Source organism: Musa acuminata, chromosome BXJ2-5, assembly GCF_036884655.1.
Source record: "Musa acuminata AAA Group cultivar baxijiao chromosome BXJ2-5, Cavendish_Baxijiao_AAA, whole genome shotgun sequence".
Taxonomy (NCBI): Eukaryota; Viridiplantae; Streptophyta; class Magnoliopsida; order Zingiberales; family Musaceae; genus Musa; species Musa acuminata.
In genome coordinates this window covers 45,765,851-45,789,343 of record NC_088342.1, presented here as the reverse complement: position 1 = coordinate 45,789,343, position 23,493 = coordinate 45,765,851, and the positions used below count along the sequence as shown (strand labels likewise).

The 23,493-nt window shown below is 32.9% G+C and overlaps 1 protein-coding gene, 1 long non-coding RNA gene and 4 other non-coding genes across 7 annotated transcripts; 5 read left to right on the top strand and 1 right to left on the bottom strand.

Annotated features, from left to right (window-relative positions):
* The first annotated feature begins 241 nt into the window (after positions 1 to 241).
* On the top strand, positions 242 to 6,614 carry LOC103986389 (uncharacterized). Of its 2 annotated transcripts, none has more exons than XM_009404389.3 (8): positions 242 to 551; positions 2,164 to 2,299; positions 2,392 to 2,461; positions 2,582 to 2,675; positions 2,984 to 3,197; positions 3,820 to 3,961; positions 4,790 to 4,960; positions 6,304 to 6,614. In XM_009404389.3, the coding sequence occupies exons 1-8, from the start codon at positions 299 to 301 to the stop codon at positions 6,493 to 6,495; spliced, it is 1,272 nt and encodes a 423-aa protein (XP_009402664.2). In that variant the 5' UTR covers positions 242 to 298; the 3' UTR covers positions 6,496 to 6,614. The 2 variants fall into 2 exon arrangements, with proteins under 2 accessions (XP_009402664.2, XP_064966000.1); XM_065109928.1 differs by having other exon boundaries at positions 262 to 551; positions 2,164 to 2,202.
* A 7,972-nt stretch (positions 6,615 to 14,586) lies between these two features.
* Positions 14,587 to 14,660, top strand: TRNAT-AGU (transfer RNA threonine (anticodon AGU)). Its single transcript has one exon. It is a non-coding gene; the product is annotated as a tRNA-Thr (tRNA).
* A 2,497-nt stretch (positions 14,661 to 17,157) lies between these two features.
* On the top strand, positions 17,158 to 17,231 carry TRNAT-AGU (transfer RNA threonine (anticodon AGU)). The gene has a single exon. It is a non-coding gene; the product is annotated as a tRNA-Thr (tRNA).
* Positions 17,232 to 18,049: 818 nt separating this feature from the next.
* On the bottom strand, positions 18,050 to 22,885 carry LOC135611890 (uncharacterized). Its single transcript, XR_010486680.1, has 3 exons — positions 22,363 to 22,885; positions 19,879 to 20,799; positions 18,050 to 18,315 (listed from the first exon to the last, which is right to left on the bottom strand). It is a non-coding gene; the product is annotated as an uncharacterized LOC135611890 (long non-coding RNA).
* On the top strand, positions 19,641 to 19,714 carry TRNAT-AGU (transfer RNA threonine (anticodon AGU)). The gene has a single exon. It is a non-coding gene; the product is annotated as a tRNA-Thr (tRNA).
* Positions 22,125 to 22,198, top strand: TRNAT-AGU (transfer RNA threonine (anticodon AGU)). Its single transcript has one exon. It is a non-coding gene; the product is annotated as a tRNA-Thr (tRNA).
* Positions 22,886 to 23,493: the final 608 nt, after the last annotated feature.

The following is a 23,493-nucleotide window of genomic DNA, read 5'->3' as shown; positions in this document are numbered from 1 at the left end:
TCCCAGTCATACGACCCAGTTACGTAACTGCACACGTAATCGTTTTCTCCAGCTCGGACATTATCGGATCGCCTTGGCCGGCAACGCGGTGACCTGATACCAACTCTCACCGCCAAAGTAACGCACCCAACAAACACTAGTAGAGTATGCAAGACTAAGCCCGAGTCAATGCAGTGATGTGCCATACCAGAAGGTTGGGTCACCGTCGGTCAAGGTAAGACGAATTGCCTTCGCACTCACCACCGTTAAGCTGAAGTTCCACGCACCGTCGCAATCTGTCCCTATCTTTCCTTCTAAGATGGTGTTCTTCGCTGCCGCCATCTCGCGCTCTATTCTTCGGCGCGCCGCCAAGCCTTGCGTTTTCCCCCGGCGATGGATCTCCGGCGGCGGCGCCTCCGGCGTGGACGGCATCGCGGCCGCCGGATACCACGTCACGGGCGGGCCGTCCTTCATGCGGGGGACCGTCTTCTGGGAGCCCAATCGGCCCCTCACCATCGAGGAGTTTCATATGCCCAAACCCAAGGCCGGCGAGCTCCTCATCAAGACCAAAGGTCAAGGATGGATCCTTCGATTTCGATCTGTCTTTGCGTTTGCTTCCCCCCTTAGGTCATGTTTGCTGTTCTTAATGTCTCTGTCGATCTATTTCGAGGGTATCTTTCAATCGGTTAATTCGATATTCATGTACAACAACAGTAGCTTGAGTCTCAACTATTTGCGATCGGTTATATAGATCATCATTATTGATAAAATATCATATGTTTAGTTTGGTTCAGAGTATTTAAATTTTTTATTAAAATTTTCTTTTGGATCCTTTTCTGTTATCTCTTGAGCATATGTTAGTATCATATTTTCTTTTATCTTATTCTCTATCAAAGGATACATAGTTATTTACAAATAAAAGTATTTCATTTTAAACTATAAAGGAACTAAATTTACTTTTTGAACTGAAATAGGTGATCTTGTTTGCTTTGCTTTTTCTTCTTTTCCATGATCTCTCTTAAATCAATAGGTTGACATTGGAACGTTATGAGCTTATCTCATAGTATTGATCTGATAATATTATCAGCTTTAAGTCCATCAGGGCATCTGAACTCTCTTAGCTGTATTGCTCATTGACTACGTACCATTATAAGACAGAAAAGAAAGTTACATATTTAACCATGACTTAAGGATTCGAGTCCAGTTCCTCATTCAACATATTATTTTTATCATATAATCCCTTAATTTATACTGTAATCTTCGGATTATTATCTATGGTATCACCAAACCTTAATTTTTATATCGTCGCTGAGACATAATCATATTCCTTGTCTTGATTTGGTATGCTATTTTATTTGCATTTGCCTTTCAATCCTCCAAAGTTTTGTTCTAAAAACTTTTGTTTTCTTTAAGCAGTGATTACTTTGGTCCATTTTGCTTATAGTCTCTACATGAGAGTTCAGTGAACTGAAAAGCTTCCCAGGTTCTGTGTTCCTATCTTTTTCTGTGTCATGTCATGCTCCACCTTCATTGACTGCAGCTTTGTTAAGCAACCTTGCCAAGTTTTAGTTTGTGTGCATACAAGTGTTTCTGCAAAGACTGTTTATTCACATATTAAGGTTATAAATAAGTCATCTCATTCCTATTCCTTGATTGTGGGGGGTTTTCATGTGGCTAGAGAGCAAGCTATACTTGTATCTGGAGATTGAGTACTATTGTTGACCATATGCATCAGAAACATTGATATTTCATCTAATTCCGAGATTGTAAATATTGACATCCTCCAATCTGAAGAATTCTTGAAATGGCATCCTCTTTAGAGTCTGTCTTTTTCACTTGGATAGATGTATCGGTTGCTTCAGTTTTTACTCATGCAAGTTAAGAAAATGTAGGTCAAAGTAACACCAATTATAGATGATTAAGTATTTCAATTGCATGAGATTTATTAAAATTTCACAAATTAGTAATTTTTGCCTTTATAGTTTGGTGGTGCTTAATTATGCAATTATGTGGTTTATGCTTAGTAATATGTGCCTTTCTAGTTTTTATTTTCATTTATGAAACTGTACTTGCTCTCTGTTCAATTCCTTATTTTGACCTTTTTTGTGACTAAACTTTTGTGCAGCTGGCTTTATTATGTAACCTAAATTGTAGTTTAAATGAGCTTAATGCTTTTATTTTCAGCATGTGGAGTCTGTCACTCCGATCTTCATGTCTTGAAAGGTGAACTTCCTTTCTCAAGTCCTTGTGTTGTCGGACATGAAATAACTGGGGAGGTAGTTGAGCATGGTGCACATACTGACAGTGGGATTATAAAGAGGTAGATGTACATGGAGGAAATCTTTTGGTTGTCAATGTACATAAATTTTTTTTTACTTGCTTCAGAAAGTTACAATCTGTCAAGATTTTCAGGTTTCCAGTTGGAAGTCATGTTGTTGGAGCTTTTATAATGCCCTGTGGTAATTGTTTCTTCTGTGTGAAGGTAGAAAATTTCAGCTTCTATGCTTGTGTTGTGTTTGATGGCTTTTCCTTAAGTTGTTGGGTTCTAGTGAGCCCCGAGTAGGTGTCCTATTTTGTAATTATAGTTTGAATATAATAACAGGGTCAGGAGGACCTTTGTGAGGCTTTCTTTGCTTACAATCGTGCAAAAGGAACTCTTTATGATGGCGAAACACGACTATATCTTCGCAGCAATGGTACTATTCCACATTTAGCATTACTTCCCTTTTGTTAGCTTATTCAAACCTCAAAGATAACTCTTTGCACTTCAAAGCATACAACATTAACTTTTAGTTTTCATTTAGCAATTTGCATATGTCATTTATGCAGTAAATCATGCCGAAAAACAGTATTTTTCATGATCACATGTGGTTCTTTACATTCCATCTTTAAGAAATATAAGAGAAAAAAGATGTTCTCGTGACAGATGAATCTACTTCATGTGGTAATCATGTAATAAAATATACTTCCTCTGTTATGTCTGAATGTTTGTTGTTTTATATAGGGAAGCCAGTGTATATGTACAGCATGGGTGGAATGGCTGAATATTGTGTTGTACCAGCCAATGCATTGGCTGTTCTTCCCAATTCACTTCCATACACAGAATCAGCAATATTAGGGTGTGCTGTTTTTACTGCATATGGTGCTATGAGGCATGCAGCTGAAATGCGAGCGGGTGATTCAGTTGCGGTTATTGGAGTTGGTGGTGTCGGATCCAGGTGATGCTCTGAAATCACAATTGTTGTGTCCACTGGAATGCGGTCCATGCATTTCGAAGTGGAGATAATTATGCATGCTTGTCTCTAATATCTGAGTTGTTTGTAGTGTTTTGTTATATCTGCTATCGGAGGCATATGTCAGTTTATTCCCATCCTAGTAGCTCATCAACTTGTGATTATAATGGTACAAACTAGAAAACATTTTCCCCTCTAATAGATGTGATCAGTATACAAAGCCATGTGAAGTTATGGACTCTTTAGTCTGTACTGCCTTGTTATGAATCCTGCAGGTAAAAAATGATTCACATGAATATTAAATATGATAAAGTGAAATATTTGTTACTTCTACCTTGCATCTTTGATTGAAATATTTTGTAGAGCCGCAAAGTAGAATTGTACGCTTATTTAAATATTAAAATGATTTTGTTCAATATTTAATGATGCTTATTATCACAAAAGAAAAAAGAGGACGCTTTCTGAACTTGCTTATAGTTATATTTCTTATTCAATGTCACTACTTATAAGACATAGTATCTATTTCTTACTTGTAATGCACATTTATGTATATTGTTAATGCCTATGTTTGGTGGTTGCATCATTTTGATTAAGTTATCTGCTTCAGTTGTTTGCAGATAGCGAAGGCATTTGGTGCTGCTGAGATCATTGCAGTGGATGTTCTTGACGAGAAACTTCAGAATGCCAAAATTCTTGGTGCTACACACACCATAAATGGATTAAACGAAGATGTTGTCGACAAGATCAAGGTAGATATTTTAATATCCTCATTCTTATCTGTTCCTGGTTTATGAAGATGACTTGAAAATAATGTTTCTTTGTTGCTTTTGATGCTAAATTATTTAGAAACAGACTCATCTGCCTGACTAATAATATTAATGGAAGATGTGTCTACAATAGAAGACTTTTGTGTGTCTATATTGATCAAATGCAAACGTGAATAGAGCAGTAAGCATATAATAAAAATAGCGTTTATAGCAATCACAGAATTTTGAATAGTCAGCATATAACATGATATATTAATAACTCGGTTGAACACTAAAGAAATTCACTCTTTCTCTGGTTGTGATTTTATTTGCCATCTATCTGTTTGTGTGCAAAATATACCATGACAATATTTTTATGCATCTGAAAAAAAAAGAGACTGAATTACAATACAGTTACAACAAAAGCGTAGTCGCAACCATTTGGAATCAACTAAATGGATCTTTTATCATCATTTAGATATCTAATAAGTTAAGAGAAATCTTTATTTATAGTTTCTGTTAAAAGTTTTTAAAATTCTTCCTCTTATCTCTCCTCATACCACCAATAGTAGTCATTTGACTGAATTACAGTATTGTTCTAAAATGAGAATCAAGCTTTTCTGGCATTATTATAATTTCCCGTATTTTGCAACATTACATAGCTGATAATAGATATATCATATTTGACTAACTATAAATTTAATGTGCAGGTTTTGAAAGCTTTGAATAGAGCAAAGTACCTTTCTTTTTAGACGACTTTGCATTATCTCTATTCTCTAACTCCTATCCCTTGGATCTTGCTATAATTGCATCAATTTTGACTCTTGGTAGGAAATAACTGGAGGAAGGGGTGTTGATGTGGCTGTAGAGGCACTGGGGAAACCACTGACATTTATGCAATGCACCAAAAGTGTAAGAGATGGAGGGAAAGCTGTCATGATAGGTCTTGCCGCCACCAATGCAATAGGGGAGGTAGACATAACTCGTCTTGTCCGCAGACAGGTAATGTTTTAAATCTTGAAATTCAAGTTCAACCAAAGACTCCACAGTTCTCCAATCTGTTATGTAAATAGATATATGGGCCACTTTCATTATCTGAATGTTAGTCTACCTGCTTCTTTAACAGAACTTTCTCCATGGAGAGAAATTAGTGACAGAAGACCGTTAAAAAGTTGGAAAAAGGAAATACATAATCAGTGTCCAATATGTTATATCAAGTACAATTAGCATCACCACTTTTCATGTCGATTATCAGTGGTTCATGCAGTATTTTTCTGCTACAGGACTTGTAAATAGGCCGGTTAGTTTTATGCAACACATGCTTAAGTCCAGTGACAATGTACATGCATGGTGCATATTGTAGCACATTGGACTGCTTGTGACTGTTTTAATAAGATTTATTATGTTATATTGCTTGTAAATAGATGTCAGACCCAAGTAACTAAATACTATAAATGGAATTGAAAAAATATGCATGAACTCTTGACAATGTCCAGATCTTTTATTGGACACATGAGATATTGCTTGATGTCACCAAAGCGACGAAAGCCTGTCGGACACTCCTATGGTGTGATACCATTTTACTATTTGTTGAGGCAAGATAATTTTCCACCAGTGATGAGCAATAAAAAACCTGATTTGCCTTCAAACAGACAACACGACAACTATCCATATAAGCAACTGTACATGTATTGACACTACAAATTTCTAGAGAATTAGTATTTCTTAACCATGCAATTCTTTTAATAGTCTTTCCAAGTGTTAATCTCTAGATGAGCTGCAACTTTTAACTTCCAGGCTTTCATGTCAGTATATATTGGCATTGAAACTGTTGAATGAACTATGTCAGGTTTGCTCAGTGTTGCTCACTCTGTTAAACAGTTTTTGTTCAGTTTGGAAATCCTATTCCAGAATGTAGAGTTCTGTAGATCATTAGCAACGAGAATATCTTTTTCCAGCCATGTATTTTGCCTGTTGATTCATTTAAGCTTCCAAATTTCTGTTCAGTTCATGAATTTCACAAGTGACAGTGCATTGCCATACTTTGACTCAGCAATAATAAATTAGACTATACAATGTGACTTTTAAGTTGACATGTATGTTATGGTAGATTTGGTTATCTCCATCTGTTTTCATCAAACACTCGATTAATAGACATAATCTTTGTACAACTTGTTATTTTGATGTTATCACTAGTCTTTTCATATCTTTGTTTGTTAGCTTAGTAAGAGAAGGTTGCTAAGTCTATGATTTGTTGTCGCTGCATCTACATTTTTCATTCCCAGCAACTATGATTTACCAATTACTCGGCTCAGATTAATGGAAATTGTGATTTTTTGGAGCAGGTCAAAATAATTGGCTCATATGGTGCAAGGGCCAGACAAGACCTTCCGCAGGTGGTCAAGCTTGCAGAAACTGGAATCTTCAATCTTCGTGACACAGTTACAAGGAAATGCAAATTCGAAGAAGCCAACGCTGCATTCGATGATCTGAACCATGGAAAGATCATCGGCCGGGCAGTCATTGAGGTTATGTAGTTCTCTTCTGGTTATGCTATCTTTCTCAATAAACCAACCATCACCTCTGACATGTAAACATTTCAAGTTCCTCTTCTATCTTATTTGCAATAAATTTATTCTCGCTATTGTGTCGATCATGCTTGTGTTCTTCGTTGCGGTACAAGTTTTTGGTGTAAAGAAATCTTGTCTGTGAAAATTCATAGTTTTGTTTGAAACTTTTGATGCCGTTGCCTCTGACTTTGGTGTTTCATTCACTCCACTTTGACCCCTTTCCTCGTCAAACTGGTCAAACCCAACTTATCCAAACCAAATTAAATCAATGCTTGGGGGTTTAATTTGTCATCTCCCCATCCGTGCAGATTTCGGTCATGTTTAGCTCCGAGATTAATTTAAAGGTGGTGAATATTTTTTTAAAAATGATAAAGAGTGATGTGAGAAGAAGAATATTAGTTTGATGGAAAATCTTTGAAGAAAAGGCAAGAACGGAGGGTTTCTTCAAGTTCTCCGAGGGATACCCTCAACTTCCTCTAAATCTTCTCCTACATTTTCTTCGAGAGTGAAATGTTTCGAGAATGCACCAACTCTAGCCTAAGAAGCCACAAAATCACGAAGAAAAAAAGGAACGTGATGCGCACACATCTCTCGTTTGACACATTAGCCATAGAGTTCAAGTTAAAAAATCTGTGTCTCTTGTGTGTGAAGATATAGGTAGATCGTAAATAAGTAATATATGTTATAAATATGATTGATTTTGATTATAGTTATGACCAATAGAAAGAAAATATGATTATATTAAGATTTCTTAGTAGATAAATTTTATGGGAAGAATTTTCCTAATCACTCATCTTAGTTTTTCTATTCTTGTCTGTAAAATGATAAGATATTTTAAGGATGAATCAATCCAACTAGTGAGTGAGAGATTATAGATCTTTTTCCATATCTCCTTTGTCCTTAATCTATTGCTTATAACGATTATATGTAGAATAAAAAAAGAGAAGAAGACGATCTTCACTATAGTTTTTGGATCTAACGATAGCGTACTTACTGATATTTGATTTATCGTTATTTTATTTTAATTTCTAATATTAAGATTTTTTACATAATAATAGCATATTATAGTTTTTATACTTATCATTGGTATTAGAGTCATGTTTTGAAATCAAATACTTTAGAACGTAAAAATATTTCAAATCGATTTTGTATTTAGATTTATTTATTAGCACTCTTTGCTTGTGAAAAGATGTTATTTGGTTTTGATTTACATTGAACGATATGTTTGTGTTGTCAATTTGCTTTCTATCTAGTCTGTCCTGTCGCATACTTGCGGCGATGTGAGGTTTCTCGAGTTTGATTGATGGACCACTGTCGATAGTTTACTATCGACGAAAGTATTATTGAGGGTGATGACTTTCAGGGGTCGAAAGTCCAGTTACGAGTAGCGGCTACATATGTAGTAGAAGCCTCATAGGGTATGGCAGCCTTGCGGCGGTTGCAATAGCGCCATTGCATGTGACGACTATAGTAGTGCCACTGCGCACAGCAATTGCAACGTCGCCGTAGCATTTGTTGGCCGCGATCGGCATCGACCATATGCCAAAGGCCATAGTACCTAACAACTACGTGATGGACTTATAAGCATCGCTAAGCACCATGACAGCGGTGTGGTCGACAACCATGTGTGGGCACGACGACACAACACAGCGTGACGACGCACAACCGCATGTGGGTGCAACAGCATGATGCGACGACTAGTGAGGTCACTGGTCGACCACGTGAGAAGGGTCGTGCCACAGCGAGCGACACATAAGCAGACGATCGATGCATCGTCGACAAGACCCATGCGCATGGGCATGGTGGAACGTAGTGACGATAGAATGAGAATTAGAGTTTTTTAATAAAAAGATATTTTTAGCCATCATAAATAAAATAATTCTAACTTGTGTCCTTAAATCTTATTTTCCAATTATATCATTCAAAAATTAGATATTTCTTTCAATATCCCGTATAAAATTATAGTTGTACCCTTTAGAAATTAAAAAGATTTATTTATGTCCTCAATTATAAAATTAATTTATTTGATTTATTTTAATCAAATATTTTGATCTTGATCATAATTATATTTTGACTACTTAATTAGATTTATTGATCTATCAAGTTTTTGTCGAATTTAAAAAAAATCAAATCTTGATCAAATTTTGACTTTAATCAACTTTAATTTTGATGGGCGTAATTGGGTGGATGATTGGCCCAAATCTATTAGCCTAATTTGGATAGCCTAATCCTGGGCTTGTCCAATTAAATAGAGTTAACTGGTCTAAGAGGTTATATATAGAATTTTAAAAAATATAAATTATGATTTTCTCTTATAGTTTTCTCATTCGATATTGATAAAATTTTACATGTGATAATAAAAATCTAATTATTATTCTTATATGTTTATTTGGTTATTCACATGTATATTTTAAAATTATTAAATAATACTTATTTTTCACATAAAGGTATGATTTATGATTTATCATGATTATAGTTATTATACGAGTTTTTTTAATACTGATTGATATTTGATAATTTATTATGATTATTTTTTATTATTATTAAACTATTTTGACATAAATTAGATTGAAAAATTTTGATGAATATTATTTGTAGCTCACATCCCTAAGTTTTATTTAATTGATAATTACTAAAGTGGCTTAGAATAATAGACTTATTAGAAATGAATTACAATAAATATTTTATCATTTATAAGATATTTTAAATTATATTTTAAATTATTATATTAGTCTTGTAGCTACCAAGGTGGCATAGACCTAACTTATAAAATTATATTAAAAAATCAATCTTAAATTATATTAAAAAAATAATATTTATAATGACAGACATAATTAGGAGATTTAGATAATCTTAAAGGAGAATCTATTTTGAATAATTATGTGATAGAATAGGATAATACTATTTTGGATATCATTGCAGTTTAGGGTTGTAAACCTAATTGTAACAATATTATTCGATAGGGATGATATTAGTCTTCTATAAATAATTTTGTATGAATACTAGATATATCAATATTTCACCCAAAAGTAAAATAGAGATGATATCGATCTTTCAATATTTACTTAAAAACTTAAAGTATTAATATTATTTATTTATAGCCATACTTTTATCAATATATTTTTATACTTCTTTCTAATATTTATATTTTTTTGGATTAAATTATCATAAATGGCTTGAACATATGTAATTTACACAAATTGTGTTAGACCTTGATCAAACTCATTGAATAGATCACATACATAATTACTAAAAGTTTTATAAAATAAATAATTAAGATAAATGATCGAAAAATATATAAAAGACTCAATTTTATGATAATTGCTAATAATATTTAGAGTTCATTATAATTTATGATTAGCACACTAGAATATTTAAAGATCAATTTAAATTTACTAACAAACTATTGGTTGACATATTAATGAAAGTACTAATTGAAATTCAGTATGAAAGTATTTGAGAAATTCAAGATTATATTATCAATATACTTGACAAAATTGTAAGCTCAAGAACATTATGTATAAATATATATGAGTTTTTTCTTATATAATCTATTCTTAATTTTATTTCTTCGCTCATTTAAATTTACTATTATAAAATTAAGGATGGGTGAAACTTAAATAAACTAGCTAGTATATGTCTTTAGAAAGAATTAAAATTAAAATAGGAAAGACTCATAATAATTTGAGTATGACTTAAGGAATGGGTAATAAGTTAAAACGTAAATCACCTGAGTCTATAAATGCTATATAAACCCATAAAAAAATCTTCATAGTAAACTGCTACTTCTGTGATAAGAAAGGTCACGTGAAGATGGGTTATAAGATTTGATTCGAAAAGGAAAGATGTAAGTCTAACATTTATATCTTTCTAATCAAATATTATAAAATTTATTTTCTAAAACTTAATGAATTGATCCTAATGCTTCAACTTATATTATCAATAATAAAAATTTATTTTAATATAAGAACTAAAATATTATGAACTATCGTTATGGAAATCATTTTAAAGCGAAAGCGATAGTAATTGATACTTATCGCCTATGCCCAGAGACGATTCATATGATGTTATATTTTCATAATTCTAAAAATTTAAGTTTTTTATTTGAAATTGTTAGGATATTGTTTCTCTTTTGACGGAGGTAAACTTATCATAATTCAATAAAAGATAATTTTTTCTATATGATGGTCTATACAGAGTTAATATGAATCTTGAGTTTACAATGATCCTATAATGAAATATTAGAATGAAACATAGTTTCTTGAACTCCTTAAGACTATATATACTTACATCTATGAGTCACTTCATATTTTCTATTTTGGTGGAGAAAGATATTTTATCACCTTTATATATTATCAATTGAGACATAACTATATATATCTAATTCATGTAAGGTCTCGTATTGTTGACACATTTAGGTGTATATAAATAAAATCGAGAGATAATTAGATAGAAAGGTCAAAATTATCTGATAGGGGTGATAAGTTTTATAGTAGTTATGATGAACCCAATCATAATTCTAGTTATTTATTAGATTCTTAGAAAAATGAGGTATTTGTACTTAATATGTTTTACTAGATGTGCCAGAATAGAACGAATTGTTGAAAGACGAAATCGTACTCTTATGGATATGATTATGAGCATGATAAGTTATTCTTCTATACCTGAATTAATGTGAGGTGAAGCCCTAAGAACGATTATGTATATCTTAAACAAGATTCCTAGTAAGTTAATTCCATCAACTTCTTTTGAGTTATGGACTAGTAGAAAACTCAATTTAAGATATTTATATATTTATAATTATCTTAAAGAGATTAGGGTCTTCAATTCACATGAAATGAATTTAGATTCAAGGATTATTTTTGAATATTTTATTATTTATCCAAAAAATTCAAAGGGATATAAATTTTATTCCTTTAGTCATAGTACGAGAATAATTAAATCTAGTAATGTAAGATTATTAGAAAATAACAAAACAATAAGAGTGAAAATCTTAAATTTTAATTTTGATATTAAAGAAATACATGTTGATATTCCTTTATCATTTTATATTCGAAATATTATTGTTCCTCAAATTACTAAAAAAATTAATGAGGGTGAATAATAAAATAATATTGATAAACTCCCACATGATGTTGATGTCATTGCTAATAATATTGATAAACACCAACATTTTTTAGAATATTTCAAAGGGAAAAGAGACTTATCATTTTTTATTATATATGGTATATCTACAAGAATCATATTATGATATAGAATCTAAGGGATTCCTCGTTGTTTTCATAAGTTATAAAAAACAATTATTCTATAAAATGATACGATGCAATAAAAAAAGAGTTGAAATAAATGAACCAGAATAGAATTTGTCGAATTGCCTAATAATTGTAAAAGAGTTTATTATATAAACATGACTTAAAAGAGTAATATAGAACAATATGATAACTAGACTTATGGTTAAAGGTTTTACTCATAAAGAATGTATCGATCATAACGAGATATTTTTTAAATTTTTTTAAATAAACTAATTAAGAATTATTATGATATTAGTAACTCATTATGATTTTGAGTATCACGTGGATATAGGATTAGGATGTAAAAATAACTTTTCTGAATGGAAATCTAGATTTATATGAATTAACCTAAATAATGATTCGTAGAGAAAATAAAAGAAATATAAAATTTAGTATGCAAATTTAGGAAATTAATTTATAACCTTAAATAAATCTCCAGATAATAATATGTAAAGTTTTTTTATACCATTACTTCCTTCAAATTTAAGGAAAATACTTTTGATTAATATTTTTATCTAAAGATCAGTAGGAGTAAGTTTATTATATTGATCTTATGTTTGGATAATATTTTGCTTCCCATTAGTGATCTTAGTTTATTGTACCAAACCAAAAGAAATTTCACTAAGAATTGTAAAATAGTTGATATGAATGAGGCACCTTATATTATTGGCATTGAGATACATGTGTAGCTTAAGTTAACTTGTGTCAATGCCCTTGTGCACCTCTTGTGTTGGACACTCCTACCTAAGAGGTTTAACCTAGCATGCCCTAATGCCCTCATACATTCGATAGCCCTATGTTGATGGTCTAAATCGATATGCTTCAGGTCATCATAAGTCTCATACATTTGATAGTACCTACGAGAGTGGTTTATGTCAACATGCCACGATGTACTTTTGCATTTGATGCTCCTTGTGTGGATAGATGAAGACATGCCTTGATGCCTTCTTTATATCATGCATCCAAAACCCCCATGCAAGTGGTTCAAATTAGCATGCATTGATGTCTTCATGCACCTCATGCATTTGACACCACCTACCAAAGAGGTTCAAGTTGGAATACTCTGATGCCCTCAAACATCTCATAATTTTGACAACCTCTACATGAGTAGTTTAAGGCAATATGCCCCAACGCCATTATGCATTTCATGTGTTTGACATACCCCTATGTGGGTAGTTCATATTGATGCACCCTCGAGTATCTCTTGCTTCCAATACTCCCTATGTGGGCAATTCAGGTTATCATGCCTCGATATCCTTATATGTCTCCCGTGTCTGACATTTAGATAATTCAAGTCGATATCACATGATGCCCTAACATGTCTTGACACTCTACATGAGTAGCTCAAGTCGGTATATCTTAATACCATCACATCTCATGCATTTAATCCTTCTTATGCGAGAATTTCAAGGTAGTATGACACAAAGCTCTCATTTGTCTCATATGTCCAACACCTCTACATGGGTGGTATAAGTCAACATGTCTCGATACCTTTGAATGTCTCATGCATCTAACACCCCTCATGTTGGAGTTTCAAGTAGACTTACACTATTCTCATGTACCTCATGTATCTAGTACCACTATGTGGGCTATTATTTTGGCATGCCTCAATGTCCTCGTATGTTTTATGCATTTAACACTATATATATAAGTTGTTTAAGTTTGCACATGTCGATGCCCTCACAAGTCTTATGCACTTGATTACCCTTTAAGCAACAAGTAGTTCAAGTCAGCATATCCGAATGCCTTTATATATCTCCAATATTTGATGCCTGCTATGTGGATAGTTTAAGTCAACATACAATAATGCCCTCATTCATTTTTGCAACCAAGACTTCCTATACAAGTAGTTCAAGTTAGCATGCATCGACATGCATCGACGCTATGACAATCTCCTACTTAGATAATTTAAACATATTTTGAAACCCTCATGTATCTCTTCTGACTAACGCTACTTACACGAGTAGTTCAAGATATGCTTTATCACTGTATTTTTTACATCTCATATGTCTTTACCTAACCATTTCTTAATATAGGTAATGATTTTCGAGTTCTTAGTTAGATATTATGCTTTAATATAGAAAAGTTTTTCTATGAAGCACAATAGAGGATGAATGATATGACTAGAATTAACAATCAATCTATACTCACACATGTCACCATCCAACCTTAAGAAACCAATTGAAGCTCAACACATGTCACCTAGTTGGCCATAAAAGCCCAACTAGTATTATGATGGTGTGGCACCACCTAGGCTTGTGTAGTCTATCTAGTCATCATGGAATGTCACTTGAGCATAACTAGACAAGACATAAAAAAAAAAAATTCTATATTGATACCTTTGCTTAGGACCTATAAAAGGGACCTCTTTGCACTTAACTCTAACTCTCCGAACTAAAACTCATTCTCTTGAGCTCTCTATTGATTTAAACATTAAAGGGATTTATCCCCGGACATGATTTTATAGGATCCCTCGACTCTAGAGGAGTTTGTTATCAAGGGAGAGAACGAGAAACAACATTTAAGGAATGAGTCATGTTGATTCAACTTCAGAGGTTGGCTATTATTTCTAACACTTAAGTATAATATTAACATTCCTTGGTTATTATGACACTCTAAATATATCTTACTAAAACTAGAAGTAATTTTGATGCTATAACTTGCACATAAAAAATTTTCGAGAGCATGACGCAAAATCACACATGCACACAAAACATCGTGACTTCTTTATTTAAAATATTCAAAAAAAGAAAAAAAAATAAAGATTGCTTTCATAGCTCAGTTGGTTAGAGCACCCGTTTAGTAAGCGGAAGGTCTTGAGTTCAAATCTCAATGAAAGCAAAGAAAAATTCAATTTTTATTGTGACTTTTACACAGTAATCAGAGGCTTATCTATCATTTTCAAAGCCGCCTCAATTTCATCTCGATCGAGATAAAGGAAATGATCGTTAACAGAAGCTCAATCCCAAATGCAAGTTTAGTGAGGTGTGATTTTGATGCTCAATGTGGAGATTGGTAGAAATTATGCAGGAACAAAGGAGCAGCAACAAAGTGTATATCTTCCTAATTACTATGCCTTGTTGTTTTTATCTAAAACTCCACAAAACCGACTCAAAAAGTGGTTTCCAATCTTACTGAGGGAAAAGGACATACCAGATTCTGTAGGCAGACAGCATAAACTGTTTCTACTCACTCCTGTCTTTGTCTTCAGGTCTTCAGCAACACAAAGGGAAGAGTAGCTGCATTGGGCCAAATAAAAGACAGCATCAGGATCATGTTCTCTTTACTAGTAATCTTGAAGAAACGAATCAAAAAGGCTTTAAGTATCAACAAAACTTTTGAAGCCTGGGTTGTCTCTTTTGCCACCAGAAGACCTTCCACATCATAACAGCAGCAGATTTCTGCAAAATAGACATTTGTGGAAACACAGATTTCTGCAATGTGATTGTACATTGCATTCATGACTACTGAAAAATACAGAAATGCATTCTCATAATTGGCTATCAAGCTACATTAGGAACTCAATAAATTTGATTCCACTGCAATCTATACTCAGCATATCAGACAATCGGCAGACAAGCTGCCAATCCATGTACAATGACACCCATATGGTTAAAAACGATAATTGAAGCAGCTTTCTATTTCAAGAAAATGAAAAACCTACACATGGTTTTCGTGGATTAGCACCCAATAAATATATATATAGATATATATATACATGTATATATATATGTACAGAGTATTGGATGCAGCATTCTGTGAGATCAGACAAACAATCTCCATCTGCCTTGACATGTTGTATATGAAGAAATTCTACTGACAGAGATGGAGTGAGTCTGTCTACAATAGGGCATCTTCTATTAACTGGCTTGTTCTCTGAATCTCGTATCCTCAAAGAGATCCATTATTTGTATCTTGCTGGCTATTGTTGAATTTGGGACTTCATCTTTAATCTCAAAAACTTGGATTGATGCTGGTTGCATTGACTTGAGTAGCTTCAATTGGTTTACATTCTGCAACCAAGACCAAGTCCAAGGAGTATATTCTTAAGTAAAGAGAAAAAACCATAAATCAAAGGCATTAAATAATATCTGTAAGAATGTTATGATGTGTTTTTGTTGTGTACCAGTGATAGAAGGAGACCATAAAGCATAAAAAATATGATACACAGATTTCAGAGTATCAGGAGTTCCAAGAATAGAATTAATGCCAGTATTCACATCATTGGAATTATTACTGCATTTGCAACCATATGTTGTTCAGTTAGAACAAAACATCACAACAAAGATGCCATTTTATGTTTTCTTTTTTGTTTGATTTTTTCTTCCAGTATAAGCTTTTAATCAAACTTTAAAAGGATGAGGTTTCATTTTTCAATATATTTAACTTTTTAAGTATATTTAATCACCAAATGTCTGAGAAACCTATTTCATTATGACAATGTGGATAGGATATATTTGTCTGTTAATAGGATACCAATGATACTCACTTTTTCACATAGTTTTAGACAAGCCTTCTGTTATCATAATTCAGAGTCCTAGAAAATAACCAGGTAAAGATTATCGAGTGTCGTTACCTAACTATTTCTTAATACAGGTAACGATTATCGAGTTCTTAGTTAGACATTATGCTTCAATATAGATAAGTTTTTCTATGAAGCACAATAGAGGATGAATGATATGACTAGAATTAACAGTCAATCTATCTATACTCGACAGATAGCATCCAACCTTAAGAAACCAATTGAAGCTCAACATTTGTCAACTAGTTGGCCATAAAAGCCCAACTAGTATTATGATGATGTGGCACCACCTAGGCTTGCATAGTCTATCTAGTCATCATGTAACGTGAGCATACCTAGACGAGGCATATAAAAAAAGAAAATTCTATATTGATACCTTAGCTTAGGACCTATAAAAGGGGCCTCTCTGCACTCAACTCTAACTCTCTAAACTAAAACTCATTCTCTTGAGCTTTCTATTGATTTAAGCATAAGAGGGATTTATCCCCCGACATAGTTTTGTAGGATCCCTCGACTCTAGAAGAGTTTGTTATCAAGAGAAAGGGAGGAGAAACAACATTTAAGGAATGAGTCAGGTTGATTCAATTTCATAGTATGAGGTTGGCTATCATTTCTAACACTAAAGTATAATATTAACATTCCTTAGTTATTATGACACTCTATATGTATCTTGCTAGGACTAGAAGTAATTTTGATTCTATAACTTGCACAAAAAAAAATTTCGAGAGCATGACGTAAAATCACACACACATGCAAACCAACGTGACTTCTTTCTTTAAAATATTCAAGGAACATGAAAAAAAGGAAATAAAGATTGCTTTCATAGCTCAGTTGGTTAGAGCACCCGTTTAGTAAGCGGGAGGTCTTGAGTTCAAATCTCAATGAAAGCAAAAAAAAAAGGTTTTTATTGTGACTTTTACACTGTAATCACAGGCTTATCTATCATTTTCAAAGTTTATATCTTCCTAATTACTATTCCTTGCTCTTTATATCTAAAACTCTACAAAACTGACTCTAAAGTGGTTTCCAATTTTACTGAGGGAAAAGGACATACCAGATTCTGTAAGCAGACAGCATAACCTGTTTCTACTCACTCCTGTCTTTGTCTTCAAATCTTCAGTAACACAAAGGGAAGAGTAGCTGCATTTGGCCAAATAAAAGACAGCATCAGGATCATGTTCTCTTTACTAGTAATCTTGAAAAAACGAATCAAAAAGGCTTTAAGTATCAACAAAACTTTTGAAGCCTGGGTTGTCTCATTTGCCACCTGAAGACCTTCCACAACATAACAGCAGCACATTTCTGCAAAATAGACATTTGTCGAAAAACAGATTTCTGCAATGTGTACATTGCATTCATGACCACTGAAAATTACAGAAATGCATTCTCATAATTGGCTATCAAGCAAAATTAGGAACTCAATAAATTTGATTCCACTGTAATCTATACTCAGCATATCAGACAATCGGCAGACAAGCTGCCAATCCATGTACAATGACACCCATATGAATAAAAACGATAATTGAAGCAGCTTTCTATTTCAAGAAAATTAAAAACCTACACATGGTTTTCGTGGTTTAGCACCCAATAAATAAATAAATATATATATATCTGTATATATATATATATATATATATATGTATATATATATATGTATATATATATATATATATGTATATATATATATATATATGTACAGAGTATTGGATGCAGCATTCTGTGAGATCAGACAAACAATCTCCACCTGCCTTGACATGTTGTATATGAAGAAATTCTACTGACAGAGATGGAGTGAGTCTGTCTACAATACGGCATCTTCTATTAACTGGCTTGTTCTCTGAATCTCGTATCCTCATAGAGATCCATTATTTGTATCTTGCTGGCTATTGTTGAATTTGGGACTTCATCTTTAATCTCAAAAACTTGGATTGATGCTGGTTGCATTGACTTGAGTAGCTTCAATTGGTTTACATTCTGCAACCAAGACCAAGTCCAAGGAGTATATTCTTAAGTAATGAGAAAAACCATAAATCAAAGGCATTAAATAATATCTGTAAGAATGTTATGATATGTTTTTGTTGTGTACCAGTGATAGAAGGAGATCATAAAGCAAAAAGAATATGATACACAGATTTCAGAGTAACAGGAGTTCCAAGAATAGAATTAATGCCAGTATTCACATCATTGGTATTACTACTGCATTTGCAACCATATGTTGTTCAGTTAGAACAAAACATCACAACATAGATGCCATTTTATGTTTTCTTTTTTGTTTGATTTTTTTCTTCCAGTATAAGCTTTTAATCAAACTTTAAAAGGATGAGGTTTCATTTTTCAATATATTTAACTTTTTAAGTATATTTAATCACCTAATGTCTAAGAAACCTCTTTCATTATGACAATGTGGACATGATATATTTGTCTGTAAATGGGATACCAATGATACTCACTTTTTCACATAGTTTTAGACAGGCCTTCTGTTATCATAATTCAGAGTACTAGAAAATAACTAGGTAAAGATTATCGAGTGTCGTTACCTAACTATTTCTTAATATAGGTAACGATTATCGAGTTCTTAGTTAGACATTATGCTTCAATATAGATAAGTCTTTCTATGAAGCATAATAGAGGATGAATGATATGACTAGAATTAACAGTCAATCTATCCATACTCGACAGATACCATCCAACCTTAAGAAACCAGTTGAAGCTCAACATTTGTCACCTAGTTGGCCATAAAAGCCCAACTAGTATTATGATGATGTGGCACCACCTAGGCTTGCGTAGTCTATCTAGTCATCATGTAACGTGAGCATACCTAGACAAGGCATATAAAAAAAGAAAATTCTATATTGATACCTTAGCTTAGGACCTATAAAAGGGGCCTCTCTGCACTCACCTCTAACTCTCTAAACTAAAACTCATTCTCTTGAGCTTTCTATTGATTTAAGCATTAGAGGGATTTATCCCCCGACATAGTTTTGTAGGATCCCTCGACTCTAGAGGAGTTTGTTATCAAGAGAAAGGGAGGAGAAACAACATTTAAGGAATGAGTCAGGTTGATTCAACTTCATAGTATGAGGTTGGCTATCATTTCTAACACTAAAGTATAATATTAACATTCCTTAGTTATAATGACACTCTAAATGTATCTTGCTAGGACTAGAAGTAATTTTGATTCTATAACTTGCACATAAAAAATTTTCGAAAGCATGACGTAAAATCACACACACATGTAAACCAACGTGACTTCTTTCTTTAAAATATTCAAGGAACATGAAAAAAAGGAAATAAAGATTGCTTTCATAGCTCAGTTGGTTAGAGCACCCGTTTAGTAAGCGGGAGGTCTTGAGTTCAAATCTCAATGAAAGCAAAAAAAAAAGGTTTTTATTGTGACTTTTACACTGTAATCACAGGCTTATCTATCATTTTCAAAGTTTATATCTTCCTAATTACTATTCCTTGCTGTTTATATCTAAAACTCTACAAAACTGACTCTAAAGTGGTTTCCAATCTTACTGAGGGAAAAGGACATACCAGATTCTGTAAGCAGACAGCATAACCTGTTTCTACTCACTCCTGTCTCTGTCTTCAAATCTTCAGTAACACAAAGGGAAGAGTAGCTGCATTTGGCCAAATAAAAGACAGCATCAGGATCATGTTCTCTTTACTAGTAATCTTGAAAAAACGAATCAAAAAGGCTTTAAGTATCAACAAAACTTTTGAAGCCTGGGTTGTCTCATTTGCCACCTGAAGACCTTCCACATCATAACAGCAGCACATTTCTGCAAAATAGACATTTGTCGAAAAACAGATTTCTGCAATGTGTGTACATTGCATTCATGACCACTGAAAATTACAGAAATGCATTCTCATAATTGGCTATCAAGCAAAATGAGGAACTCAATAAATTTGATTCCACTGTAATCTATACTCAGCATATCAGACAATCGGCAGACAAGCTGCCAATCCATGTACAATGACACCCATATGGATAAAAACGATAATTGAAGCAGCTTTCTATTTCAAGAAAATTAAAAACCTACACATGGTTTCGTGGTTTAGCACCCAATAAATAAATAAATAAATATATATATATATATATATGTATATAAATATATATGTATATATATATATATATGTATATATATGTATATATATATATATATATATATATATATGTACAGAGTATTGGATGCAGCTCTGAGATCAGACAAACAATCTCCACCTGCCTTGTCATGTTGTATATGAAGAAATTCTACTGACAGAGATGGAGTGAGTCTGTCTACAATACGGCATCTTCTATTAACTGGCTTGTTTTCTGAATCTCGTATCCTCATAGAGATCCATTATTTTTATCTTGCTGGCTATTGTTGAATTTGGGACTTCATCTTTAATCTCAAAAACTTGGATTGATGCTGGTTGCATTGACTTGAGTAGCTTCAATTGGTTTACATTCTGCAACCAAGACCAAGTCCAAGGAGTATATTCTTAAGTAATGAGAAAAACCATAAATCAAAGGCATTAAATAATATCTGTAAGAATGTTATGATATGTTTTTGTTGTGTACCAGTGATAGAAGGAGATCATAAAGCAAAAAGAATATGATACACAGATTTCAGAGTAACAGGAGTTCCAAGAATAGAATTAATGCCAGTATTCACATCATTGGTATTACTACTGCATTTGCAACCATATGTTGTTCAGTTAGAACAAAACATCACAACATAGATGCCATTTTATGTTTTCTTTTTTGTTTGATTTTTTTCTTCCAGTATAAGCTTTTAATCAAACTTTAAAAGGATGAGGTTTCATTTTTCAATATATTTAACTTTTTAAGTATATTTAATCACCTAATGTCTGAGAAACCTATTTCATTATGACAATGTGGACATGATATATTTGTCTGTAAATGGGATACCAATGATACTCACTTTTTCACATAGTTTTAGACAGGCCTTCTGTTATCATAATTCAGAGTACTAGAAAATAACTAGGTAAAGATTATCGAGTGTCGTTACCTAACTATTTATTAATATAGGTAACGATTATCGAGTTCTTACTTAGACATTATGCTTCAATATAGATAAGTTTTGCTATGAAGCATAATAGAGGATGAATGATATGACTAGAATTAACAGTCAATCTATCCATACTCGACAGATACCATCCAACCTTAAGAAACCAGTTGAAGCTCAACATTTGTCACCTAGTTGGCCATAAAAGCCCAACTAGTATTATGATGATGTGGCACCACCTAGGCTTGCGTAGTCTATCTAGTCATCATGTAACGTGAGCATACCTAGACAAGGCATATAAAAAAAGAAAATTCTATATTGATACCTTAGCTTAGGACCTATAAAAGGGGCCTCTCTGCACTCACCTCTAACTCTCTAAACTAAAACTCATTCTCTTGAGCTTTCTATTGATTTAAGCATTAGAGAGATTTATCCCCCGACATAGTTTTGTAGGATCCCTCGACTCTAGAGGAGTTTGTTATCAAGAGAAAGGGAGGAGAAACAACATTTAAGGAATGAGTCAGGTTGATTCAACTTCATAGTATGAGGTTGGCTATCATTTCTAACACTAAAGTATAATATTAACATTCCTTAGTTATAATGACACTCTAAATGTATCTTGCTAGGACTAGAAGTAATTTTGATTCTATAACTTGCACATAAAAAATTTTCCAGAGCATGACGTAAAATCACACACACATGTAAACCAACGTGACTTCTTTCTTTAAAATATTCAAGGAACATGAAAAAAGAAAAATAAAGATTGCTTTCATAGCTCAGTTGGTTAGAGCACCCGTTTAGTAAGCGGGAGGTCTTGAGTTCAAATCTCAATGAAAGCAAAAAAAAAAGGTTTTTATTGTGACTTTTACACTGTTATCACAGGCTTATCTATCATTTTCAAAGTTTATATCTTCCTAATTACTATTCCTTGCTGTTTATATCTAAAACTCTACAAAACTGACTCTAAAGTGGTTTCCAATCTTACTGAGGGAAAAGGACATACCAGATTCTGTAAGCAGACAGCATAACCTGTTTCTACTCACTCCTGTCTTTGTCTTCAAATCTTCAGTAACACAAAGGGAAGAGTAGCTGAATTTGGCCATATAAAAGACAGCATCAGGATCATGTTCTCTTTACTAGTAATCTTGAAAAAACGAATCAAAAAGGCTTTAAGTATCAACAAAACTTTTGAAGCCTGGGTTGTCTCATTTGCCACCTGAAGCCCTTCCACATCATAACAGCAGCACATTTCTGCAAAATAGACATTTGTCGAAAAACAGATTTCTGCAATGTGTGTACATTGCATTCATGACCACTGAAAATTACAGAAATGCATTCTCATAATTGGCTATCAAGCAAAATTAGGAACTCAATAAATTTGATTCCACTGCAATCTATACTCAGCATATCAGACAATCGGCAGACAAGCTGTCAATCCATGTACAATGACACCCATATGGTTAAAAACGATAATTGAAGCAGCTTTCTATTTCATGAAAATGAAAAACCTACACATGGTTTTCGTGGTTTAGCACCCAATAAATAAATAAATATATATCTATGTATATATATATATATATATGTATGTATATGTATGTATATATATATATATGTATGTATATATATATATGTATGTATGTATATATATATATGTATGTATGTATATATATATATATGTATGTATATATATATATATATATATATATATATATATATATATATATGTACAGAGTATTGGATGCAGCATTCTGTGAGATCAGACAAACAATCTCCACCTGCCTTGACATGTTGTATATGAAGAAATTCTACTGACAGAGATGGAGTGAGTCTGTCTACAATACGGCATCTTCTATTAACTGGCTTGTTCTCTGAATCTCGTATCCTCATAGAGATCCATTATTTGTATCTTGCTGGCTATTGTTGAATTTGGGACTTCATCTTTAATCTCAAAAACTTGGATTGATGCTGGTTGCATTGACTTGAGTAGCTTCAATTGGTTTACATTCTGCAACCAAGACCAAGTCCAAGGAGTATATTCTTAAGTAATGAGAAAAACCATAAATCAAAGGCATTAAATAATATCTGTAAGAATGTTATGATATGTTTTTGTTGTGTACCAGTGATAGAAGGAGAT

What these genes read in the sequence shown, in the direction of transcription:
- LOC103986389 (XM_009404389.3), top strand. Translation starts at nt 299, where the DNA reads ATGGTGTTCTTCGCTGCCGCCATCTCGCGCTCTATTCTTCGGCGCGCC. An exon ending in ATTGTTTCTTCTGTGTGAAG is followed by an intron (nt 2,462 to 2,581) that starts GTAGAAAATTTC and finishes ATATAATAACAG; the next exon opens with GGTCAGGAGGACCTTTGTGA. An exon ending in CTCGTCTTGTCCGCAGACAG is followed by an intron (nt 4,961 to 6,303) that starts GTAATGTTTTAA and finishes TTTTTGGAGCAG; the next exon opens with GTCAAAATAATTGGCTCATA.